This window comes from Bactrocera oleae, chromosome 4 (genome assembly GCF_042242935.1).
Source record: "Bactrocera oleae isolate idBacOlea1 chromosome 4, idBacOlea1, whole genome shotgun sequence".
In the NCBI taxonomy this organism is placed as follows: domain Eukaryota; kingdom Metazoa; phylum Arthropoda; class Insecta; order Diptera; family Tephritidae; genus Bactrocera; species Bactrocera oleae.
This window is the reverse complement of record NC_091538.1, coordinates 74,145,975-74,158,073: the sequence shown is the minus strand read 5'-3', so window position 1 is coordinate 74,158,073 and position 12,099 is coordinate 74,145,975. Positions and strand designations below refer to the sequence as shown.

The 12,099-nt window shown below is 36.1% G+C and overlaps 1 protein-coding gene across 1 annotated transcript in view; it reads left to right on the top strand.

The window, feature by feature from the left end:
* Positions 1 to 12,099, top strand: part of oys (lysophospholipid acyltransferase 6) — a 17,526-nt gene extending 5,427 nt beyond the window's left edge. The window contains exons 3-9 of the mRNA XM_014247497.3: positions 7,686 to 7,909; positions 8,033 to 8,201; positions 8,445 to 8,615; positions 9,661 to 10,008; positions 10,074 to 10,274; positions 10,356 to 10,487; positions 10,777 to 12,099. Coding sequence (XP_014102972.1) covers positions 7,686 to 7,909; positions 8,033 to 8,201; positions 8,445 to 8,615; positions 9,661 to 10,008; positions 10,074 to 10,274; positions 10,356 to 10,487; positions 10,777 to 11,523 — 1,992 coding nt within the window. The 3' untranslated portion in view covers positions 11,524 to 12,099. The remainder of the gene's footprint in view (positions 1 to 7,685; positions 7,910 to 8,032; positions 8,202 to 8,444; positions 8,616 to 9,660; positions 10,009 to 10,073; positions 10,275 to 10,355; positions 10,488 to 10,776) is intronic.

The following is a 12,099-nucleotide window of genomic DNA, read 5'->3' as shown; positions in this document are numbered from 1 at the left end:
CATGTGTATGTACAATCATATATGGACTCCAACTCTTTACATTTATACATATTTCTAACTGACCATATTATGTGTGAATTTTATCAAATCAGCGGCTTGCGGTCAGCGGTTGTCACCCGATTTCACCCATTTTCACACCGTCGATAGAGATACTAAAAACATTTGTTCCCAGTGAATTTTGTTGTTATATCTTCATTGGTATAGGAGATATGCACATTAAACTTATTAGGGAGTGGGACTACGCCCACTTTAAAAAAAATTTAAACTGCAGATGCCCCTCCCTAATGTGATCCTGTATACCAAATAAGAGTATTGTATCTTGTTGTGGAGCTTAGTTATGGTAATTTATTTGTTTTTGATTAATGGCGTTTTGTGGGCGTGGCAGAGTTCCGATGACGCCTATCTGCAACACCAACCGTCTTACGGTACCAAGAAACATGTGCACCAAGTTTCATAAATATATCTAAATTTTCAGGCAGTTACCCGGATTTCAACTCGTCTCTTCATCCTGATCATTTATATAATATATTTATATATATATATATAACCCTATATCTAACTCGATTAGTTTTAGGTGATACAAACAACCGTTAGGTGAACAAAACTATTATACTCTGTAGCAACAAGTTGTTGATAGTAAGGAAATTGCCATCTGTTTAATTTTGAGTTTTCTATATAAGTATCGTAAAAGCTCGATGTAACATTTATTGAATTCCAAATATGTTTTGATTTTGTTGGTGTTGGCTAGAGAGTACTCTGACTATAAAATTTAGCTCCATATGAAAGTAAGACCACACAGCTGGCTTAAATGCTTTTTTTCAAGAGCACATTCATTTGCACTTAACTAACCTATTTAAATAAAAGTAGGGATTCCCTACCTCGTTCGTATTTTTCGTCGTCTGCCAATGTAATTTGTTAGAACACACCCAGAGTTGCGCGTGCGGCTCGTCAAACTCTAATTAAAAAAGTTGGTTCGCAAACTCGCACTCGAATAACCGACCCACTTAAAAAGATATGGCTAAACACTTGCAACTTTTTATAAACGAGTAAGCAGACATTCCCCATTTTCAAAATTCGATTGCTACAATTAAGCGGCCTGTTTGGAGAGGTGCCTAGTGTCGCATTGTTAGTCCAGCTGAGCTGGCCGGTCAAGCGAGACGAAAGCACCTGTTAACATCAGTTGAAGTGGTTTTGCAGTGTTTGCTGCCGTGCTATTACATAGAAATACACTAAGTTTCATTTGTTGACGATAAAATGACTGAGTGAATTAATGAATGGATATGTGTGCATTTCTGTCTTAACCCTTTGCCATCCGGCTAAAATGAATTGTTAAAATGTTTTACTTTTCATTGTCAACACTGTCAATCATATCATACAGTAATAAGCTAACAGTTGGCCAGTGACCAACTAAGCAACAATGCCACATTGTGTGTACAGCTAGCCAAAAACCCATGATAATTAAAAGACTGAATTAAATACTCTTTTTGTAAATAAGTGAATTATTCCAGCATCGAGAGTGAGTATTTGTAATTTGGTGGACGCCGCGTTCAAATGGGTAGAGTCTTCAAAACTCGTAAAGTACCCAATAAAATGAGTATCTGCATTACCATAGACATACGAAGTAAAAATAAGATTCACTCCGATATTAACGTTTGATAATGTGCAATAAAAACAAACTCGAGTGAGAGGTGGTCAGCTGATCACTGTCAACAGTCATGCATATACATATGTATATCTACATCTAAATCTAAATAATTAGTACATACATATGTATGAGGGCATAGATATGTGTTAGGAATGCCAATGTTCTCGCTTTCAATCGCCGCACACTATACTTAATAATTCGGTCTCATTTGCCTCTATTTGCCATCAAGAGAGCTGGTTCACTTCGCTGTCATGCACGTAAAATTGGGCCTTAGAGTAAACGTGTCAGACCAGTTTTGTCAACTATTTATTTTCATTTACGCATACATAGGTACATATTTGTTCAAACATACATATTTATTTACATATCGAAGCGTCTAATAGTGTCTTATAGCGAATACTCGGTTACTTATCAAGTTATTTTTTATACCCTATCAAGTTCTTGTATAGCAAACTTTTTTATTCACGAAATTTGGCACGAATTATTGTCCAAGGTAACGGTAGAATCTACAAACAAATTGTTTACATCGAACAACTGTAGAATATAGCTGTCATACAAACTGATCGATGAAAATCAAGTTCTTGTATGGAAACATTTATTTCGTTTATTACTACATTTCGTGTATTTTTTGTTAATGAAATATTTTTCACTTCACGCATTAAACCGTTCGTTCGTAATTTAATTACTCTGCTTTGTTTGTTTTGCTAATTGTTTTGGTTTGGCTTTACCACATTTGCTCACATCATCGTCACTGTCAAACATGTTGGACGCATATTCGTCTTATTTGCTTACGTAAATAGTATTTTATTCAATTGTTTTTTGTAGAACACTGACTAATCAATTATTAAATTCAGTTTGCTTTGGCTGACTTCGCTAGAGGTGATAGCCCTAAATGTATATTTTGAATTAACGCAGCTGACTCATATCTCTTGGAATAAGTGTCCCTGTGAGGTTAAGTCAAACAAAATTCAGGTTAATTCTTTTTGCTATAGCTGACACTTTTCCAAAGAGGTATAACATAAGAACTCTTAAATATTTGTGCAAGCTAATCCCTACCTAATAATTTTCCTCACCCTGCAATAGTGCTCAGCTGATCTTTCTTTTTAAACCCAAATAACGGTTCATGCATACCGCTACAAGAATTCAATAAAATTATATTAGAAATAGGTGATTAGGTTCTGACTCGATATTCATTACAAATACTAGAGCTGGAAATGAGTCATCAGCGCAAACGCTGAGGCTATGTCTAAGTTCGGGTAAACGTCTACTTAAATACAAATACTAGGTAGGTGTACGAGTATTATCATGTATACATATACGAATTAATTATTAAGTGACGTACGCTATTTAAGTGAAAGGGTTTTATTTAGTAATTAAAAGCGGCGAATTCAAGTAAATTAAGTATCGAATTGTTGCAATTGCACAGTATTGTGCAAAACATAAACATAAAACAAAAGTCGTTTCCACTTTAAAGAACGCTAGCTGATCTATTTAATATGCTCATATCAATTTAATAGAATCGTTGATGGACACAAATATTTTATATGAACAATGTCGCTATAATTCTTGTTGTGGCATTTCCAATACGACTAGTAAGGCTACTTGTCGAAAATATTTTTAAAATAAAGGAAATCGTGGAGTCCGATGGTCGTGTAAGCACCTCTTCGATTGCGCAAGAGCAAAACATTGCACAAACAACCGGATGGTATCGTTTAAGTAAGGTTGGAGGATATAAAAAGAGCTCGGTGCTTGGGTGCGAGTATCGCAAAACCCCATGAACCGAATTTGATCCGCTGCTGATGGTTACTGGTTATGAAAAGTGCCTCACTTACGACAACGTCTAGCGAAAAGGGACGTGGTCGAATAGCGGTAAGCTGGCACAAACAGTGGCCAAGCTAGGATTAACGGTAAGGAGGATTTTTCTATGTGTTTGATCAGATTGGCAGGGAGTCATCCATTATAAGCTGTTCCCTAAGGCCAAACTTTCAACAAATCAACAATTGTGTCATCTGAAAAGAAGCCCAGAATTGGTCAGCTTTGGTTCGAACAAAATGGTGTAATTGATGCAAAAATATGTGCATAGTATAATATTACTGAGTGTGATACTGCTACAATATATTTTTCTTATTGGTAAGCATTTTCTACACATTTCCCGTAGCATTTCCTCCGGTTATAGCTTTCACTGATTCATCAATTGAATTGTGCCAATAATAATGAATTACCAACTTTTTCCCCCAATGTATGTATGTAAATTATTCCCAGCTGCTGCCAGTTCATGTGACTGTCGGCAACATCTCCGCAAATTCTTCTAAAACTGACGCCATATAATGGTTCAGATTTGACAACTATTTTCTCGCTTTCTGCCTGCTGCGCACGTCCCAAACACATACAACTTTGTAGCATGTTATAAGAAGAATAGAGTGCATAAATATTTATAAAAAGTTGCATGCACCACCTTCGCGGCGAGCACGAGCTGGTTGCATGCTTAATTGGCACCAAAATTGGTTTTACATAAAAAATGAGAAAATGTAATTCTTTATTTTTGTTTCATTGCTCCAATACCGTTTGTTTTCTGACCTTTTCTCTTTCTGCAAAATTGATCATTGAACATTTCGGTTGTGAAACAGTTAACCGCTCTCACTGTTTTAGCGGAACTGGATTATCGTTTGAAAAAGTTTTGGTGCTCGTAAAAATATACTTAAAAAAAAAAAACTTCAATTGCTTAAAAATTTTATTTACATCACGCTTTCAATGGAATACATTCGCCTCTACTTGCAATCACCACTTTTTGCATCCATGATATTGAAACTGCGCAAAGATTATGAAAATTTTAGCGATTTATTCATTGTTCTCTCCTTTTCACATTGTCAGGTCTCTAACATTTATATTGCGACACTAAAAAGTTTTCCATTCACTTTCGGGCTTTGCACATTTTATTATTAATTGTCGCTCTACCGTATATTATATATTCGCACATATACATGCATATGTATGTCTATATGTACGCGGGAGTGAAATGCAGATGAAAATCTCGAACTGCGCCACAATTGAGCTCCTCTCCCCTCCGCCTGGCTATTGTTCTTCGATTTGCTTTTATAAAGTCACGTTGTGATTGAGTGTATATCTACTAGCCGGAGGGAAAAGGGGGCCCAAGCTCTCTCCAAACGTCTTAATAGCCACAAAAGTACAGCGAGCGATTACGTAATGTGCGGCGATCGACATCTTCAAATTTCAATATTTGCTCTTGTTATTGTCTGTTCATATCTACACGTGCATGGAGTAGTAAAGTGTTATCAGCTACACAAAACTTAAGCGTACATTTGCTTTCTCATTTACATGTGTATTTACCCTTATTGTATAGTTTCGCCCTTAGGTATGTATGTATTATCTCTCATACAATACGTTGTATTCAATTTTCGTTAACAAGTTAGATAATTCGACGAAATTAAAAAAAATTTTAAATTTTGTGTTGAATCACGCGTTTGCGGTTCTATATCTGTGGAAGGCATAAATTGTTGGGTTAATAGGCTCGACAAATTTCTTTTATTTTGTCAAACAGTTATCTACTATAAGTGTAAGTTTTATTTTATAACAGAAACTAAGGCCTATAACCTAATGTGGCCAAATGCTATCAACATGAAAACGTACTTAAGCTGAACTGAAGATATTAAAAGAAAAATTAAATTTGTTTTCCATTCAAAGCGCCGAGCGACGATCGTTTAGCGAAGCCATATTTCTATTGAACTAATAATCTAATCGCCTTTAGAAGAACAAGAAGAGTTCTTCCTAAACGGGCTTACCGCCTAAAACTAGCAAAACTAGTTATTTACAGAAAAGGATTTTCTGTCTACCTTACAAATTGTCGATAGCATACCCATTTTTCCACAAACAACCGTCTCACTTATTCGCCCTACTTCATTCACATTTATATTTGTATGGAGGAAAGCCTGTGAACATGTGTACATATATATGTATATAATCGGGACACACTCTTTGTGACAATTGACATTAAAACATTTATTGTGATAACTATGCAAATTTACATATTTCTCCCTTAGGAGCATATAATCTAAATTCGCTTTTCCTTCTAAAAATTCATTGGAATCGCAATCCCGGTATGGCGCGACCACCAAAACGGCTTGGCTTGTACTAGTATTATATATTCTGCCCTGCCGTTTTTTATTTGGCTGATAACAAAATCACCGAATGAAAGTATTTCGCTTTGTTTTGATGACCACATCTATATTGGTATTTGGGGTGGCGTGATGCGCCACTAACAAGTGCGCACACAAATATGGACACTTACAAGCGCACACATGTATATGGAATTGTATATATGTATGTATGTAAATACGAAGGTAAATTATTCAACAATTAAATTTAGAAATCATTTTTCTGTGTAAACTTTTATTAAAATACACAATCGCACTCCTCTAGCCTCGTAGTTTTATTAAGTGCTATTCGATTCAATTTTTAATGGTTTTTATATTAAGTTCACTGTACCAAAGCAAGTGATCTTGGAGAATCGGAAATCATATATTGTGAAATATATTTTCTACAAAACATGAGGTTTTTATCGAATATTTAAAGGAATATAGGACAAGAATATGTTATCTTGAGGTAAGAATCAAATGAAACAAGCTTTTTGTTGACCTTAATTTATCTCATTAATTTCTGACGTGTGTTTATACTTGTAACACAATTGTAGCAGAAATAACAAAAAAGATTATGATATGAATGCAAAATCCCCTTTCGTCGCGATTGTGATATTCCCATCAGTTGTCATATTTGTATTTGTATGCGTCATTAGATCATTTAATATTATTATTAGAATCATTAAAAATTTACTTCTTATCGCATGCAATTAACTGATCCGCTATGACATTCATTTACTTGAGTTAATAAGTAATTGAACAATATGAGTAGTATTTCAGTAAGTATACAGACAAACATTCATACAAACGCATAAATTTAATTACCAGGCTCTTAATTAAAATGGGTTTCAAAACAATTTTTTTTATTTATAATACATATATACCAATTAAATTATGCGTAGTTATTTCTGTGTACATTACAGACCATTGTAATATAAGACAATAAAGACGGTCCCAGCAGATGTCTTACCACCTTATATCATGTTTGAATACAGAGTCAGCTACGAAGTAATAATTAGCTGCATGCTTGTTTTCCTCTGTTTCTTGCTCGATCGGCAGGTTCATAATAAAATATTTTCTACTGCCTAAGTTATAAGTGTAATAATGTGACCACTTTGGGCACTGTGTTGACCAATTGTTCGTCTTGCATCTTGGTTACTGACCATACTCACGATTAATAAATAGTTAGCTGACGTCACGTTAGCTGTTTTGAATTTAGTGAAGGCTGACGCGATTATGAACTTTTTTTCTATTTTTTCTCTTGTTTGGAAATTTTAACTAAAACATTTACAATATTATATTATGATACAAAACAAACTGAATATGCTGAAGAAAGCTTACAGTTTAAAATAATTTTTGATGATTTGATTTGATTGATGCTTTAAGTTGATAAATCAAGACGATCAGCACTTTCTGCATCTCACTTAAATTTTCACACACCAATCATGTAATTCCTAAAATATAGAAATCAAAACTGAACGCAACTGTTTACTTTACTTTTTTACTTAACTTTTGTTTATTTCTTGGATCTCATTGATGTTTCATTTTTATCGAAGTTTAAAGATTAGGTGTGTATGAAATAGCGGTGAATGACACATGAATGCGATCGTAGTTTTAACTTGGACTTTGAAAAGTGCAGTTGGTCCATTTACCGTTAAATTCAATGTTAACATGCCCCCATAAATATAAAGCGCACTTACGAGCTTAATTTTATTTTAATAGTATTTATTTAATTGCAGTAATTTGCTAAATTGTTATTCTACTATGGCATTTTATGACAGCTCTCTAGAATATTTTTGAGTACTCAAGTCCAACGCTTGATTAATTAAAATATCTGTGTATACCAACAGTTAATGATTACAATGTGTTTTCTTTGTTTTTTGCAGGTTAACTTTTTAATATGTCAAATCGGCGCACTTTTTCTGGCCTCTTTGTTCCGCTCGATTCTGCATCCTTCCAGAGTATCGGCCCATGTGCGACACATTTTCGCGTTAACCGTGGGCTTGGCATTTGGCTACTTTTGCTTTGGTCCACAAGCCATACATATTGCCGGGCTTCCATCTGTATGCTACATTGTCATACGTACGCAGGATCCGCGGGTGGTGCAGCGGTAAGCATATATCTCAAACCTTACTAATTCAACAGCAAGTGCTTAAATATTTACACTTAGAAATTTACATTTAAATTATAAACTACTACTTTCTTGCTAATGCATTCTCCTGTATATTTGCAGAAATGTCATGCTCGCCGCCATGACATACCTGTTGTGCATCCATCTAATTAGGCAGATCTACGACTATGGCTCCTATTCGCTGGACATCACCGGTCCACTAATGATAATTACACAAAAAGTAACAAGTTTAGCGTTCAGCATACACGACGGCTTTGTGCGTCAGCATAAGGTGAGTGCGAAAAACTGGCAAACTACAACAAAGCTATAAGTAGGCACCAACAGCAAGATGAGTGGCAGCCAATGCCGTTAGCAGTAGCGCGTGAGTTTGGCTACAGGGGTGGAGAACCTGCGCAAGTTGAGGCTCCTTTAGTGATATTTTTATAAATTATTACGCCTATGTTTTCGTTTGTTTATTTGTTTATTTGCTTATTAATTTTAACCACAACTTTCTACCTTTGCTTTCCAATTGCAGGACCTCACAAAAGCACAACAATACCACGCCATTTATAAGGTTCCCTCGGCGCTCGAATATTTCTCATATGTCTTACACTTTCAAGGGTTATTGGCGGGCCCATTGGTATTCTACAAAGACTACATTGAGTTTGTTGAAGGCTATAACCTCCTAAAGCGACCATCAACCAATGTGAGTAGAACACGCACGCACGCACGCACGTCCGCACGCATTTGGAATGTATGCAAATTTTGTATATATGCATACATGTATGTATGTATAAGTATAAACGGTTTACCTCAATTGAATAATATTATTGTTCGAACTTACGTTTTGTTGGTGAAATTTGGTGAATGGTAACGACTACTACACCAACGATGGTAAAAAGTTTTTGACAAAAATTGTCCAGTTCCTTCAAAATAGTGCAACCTTCTTTTGTAATTACAAGCCAGCTGAAAATTCCGTTTAGTTTTGAAGAAAGGCTCATTCTTTGATAAAATTTAATTTAATTTTATAATTATTCAATCGGAGGTTATATAGTGGCAATCCAACTTTCCGATACCACGTTCATAGTACCATTTTTCTTTTTTATGAAAATAAACCCTTGTCTCTGCAATTGCCTTTAGTTCTGAGAACATAAAAAGTTGATGCGGCCCGATCCAGGGAGCAAAGTGATCTCGTCATCTTTTCCATTGATTTGGATCCTCAGCAACCCCCTTTTCTTGGTATCAGCAGCCTTTTTTCTCCACAAAATTGTGTTCCTTTGACATACGGAATTCTTCTTCATTCTTTTTTATATCAAAACTTGTGCACTCAAAATACTATACGCTGCGATCCAATATAATGGCATGTGATTTTGAGGGTTAGGTCTAACTAGAAAACATATGCATTTAATTCTGGTTAGCGTAACATAGAAACGACATAAAGCTCCTAGACTGTCTGGTAGTACCATGATCTTTATCTAGGTTCGAAATTCATGAAAAGCTTATCCTGAATGTATCCTACTCACAATGACTCGTATATGTTGAATTTCGATAGGAATTAGATTTTGCCGAAATTACTGACCACCACTGCAAGACGTTCCAAACTATTTCAGATTTTTTTAAAGTTAAAATTTGCGGATTTAGGAAATCTGCACATCTATCTGTAGACATATAGACATAAACATTACTTTCTACATTTGTACGCACATCTTTTGATTATTTATATGTTTCCATTTTTCCTTCTTGTTGCACAGGGTAATTTAGATAATGGCAAATCAGAGTTGGTGTTGGAGCCCTCCCCCGTCAAGGCGGTCATCAAGAAGGTCATCGGCAGTATGGTGTGTGCATTTATATTTATGAAATTTGTGAAAATGTATCCCGTTAAGAACATGAAGGAGGAGGACTTTGTGAATACCAGCTCGATGGCGTACAAATTTTGGTACACCATGATGGCCACATCATGCATACGCTTTAAGTATTATCACGCATGGCTACTAGCCGATGCTATTTGCAATAATTCAGGTCTGGGCTTCACCGGATACGACAAGGATGGCAACTCCAAATGGGATTTAATATCGAATATTAATGTGCTCGGATTTGAGGTATATATCTCGAGTAGTACATACATTCATTTACCACATGTGAGTTATTCTTCATTTCTTTGCAGTTTGCCACAAATATGCGCGACGCTATCAACAATTGGAACTGCGGTACAAATCGTTGGTTGCGCACCATTGTTTATGAGCGTGTGCCGAAGAAATACGGTACTGTGTTGACATTCGCTTTGAGCGCGGTCTGGCACGGTTTCTATCCTGGTTATTACGTGACATTTGCCACCGGTGCGCTGATGGTAACCGCTGCGCGTGTGGTAAGTGCCTCAGCTAATTTCTGTGTCAAGCAGCATTATGAAAACCGGAGACCTATCAACATTTTGTTTTCATTTTCATAGGCTCGTCGCATGTTCCGTCATCGCTTCCAGCGCACTCAATTCACGCGTATGTTCTATGACATACTCACATGCCTAACTACACGCCTAGTAATGGGTTATACAACATTCCCATTTGTTCTGCTTGAATTTATGGTAAGTCTATGTAAACAAAAAACATTAACTGTAAATATCACAATTCCAAAAATACGCTTTCAAAATCATAATGTTAATTTTTTTTGAATCAAAACAACTCCATAAATATATATATATATATAATAGGCATATCATATATCTTATTATCCAAAGGAAAGAAAAATCATAAGTTCGCGAAATGAAAAGTTATTTGATATTGAAGCAGCATATTCATTCAAGTTCTACATGCACCATACCTCGCATAACTAATGAAATAATTTATTTTTTTCTTCTTCCACTCCGACTACAGGGCAGCATTAAATTGTACCTGAAATATTACTTGTGTTTCCATATAGCTGCACTGGTTACCATTTTTATTTTACCCAAATACATACGCGGCGAACAACGCCGAGAACGCACCCCACAAAAATTACAAAACTCAAGTGAAGAAGATATCAAGTCCAACAACTTCAGCACCGTCTCATTGCCGGCGGCAAAAACAGCTGTAGAGGATGTTCTTAATGACATCACAGCAAAAATACCTCAAGGCAATAGTAACGATCTCAACGACGACTATGAAAACCTCAGCGCTCCAGCGTCAAAGTCGAACATCAATGCACCACAACCGGCATCGCTGCTACCCACTGTAGCGTGCGCACGCGAAGCGGTCAGTGTGAAGCACGAAGAGTGCGAAATGGACCAATTAGGTAATAAGATCAAGGAAAAGATCGGAACGGAGACAAAGAACATTGAAGAATTCATTGATAAGACTGTAGCGGAAACGGTTAGCGGCATCGTTGAGTTGAAAAACGATTTGATGCGCAATCGCGACTTTCCCACAATACCCATATCACAAGATGGCCTACGCAAACGTGTTGGAATCGGTGCAAATGTGACAACAGGAAGCGGCGGTAGTGGCAACGAGACTATTGACAAGCTAGTAAACGGTGTCGAGGAGAGTGGCGCTTTTTTGAAGAAAGAAATCGAAGTGATCAATGCGGTGGTGCAACAAGCAAACGTCTTGCCAGCAGTGCTGAGCAATGGGCATGCTAAGTAGTAATAAATGCTACTAACATTTACAGACAAGTGGTGGAGCTGACCGGAAACGTAGTCGGCGACAAAGACCACGCCAAGGTGGGTGAGACGAAATTCAAGCTACTGACAGCGCCAAAAAGTGAAATATTGATGAGCAAAAGAGAAAAGGGAAGTTTCAAACAACAATTGCATGAAAAGACTTTGAAATAAGAATTTTAAAATGCAAAGTAAGGACTTTTATACCGAAGCAAGCAAAATAGACGTAAACGCGAGTAAAGCACGTTACTCATAAACACCTATACACACGCACGCACACGCAAGAACACAGGAATATTAAGCACAACATTTACAACAACTACTTGCATAAATACATATAACACATATGAATGTGAAAAAACTTACTTTAACTGTACAAAGGAAATTGTTTTAGAAAATATCACGTCGGCATATGTAAATTCGTTTGTTTTCATTGCATTGTGAGCATTTGAAAACTGTCATAACATTTTTTGTATCCATTAGTATCCGTACTGTTATTAGCACATTGAACAAAGCTTAAAATACTTTAAAATACACTTCTTATTAATACATTTACCCAGTA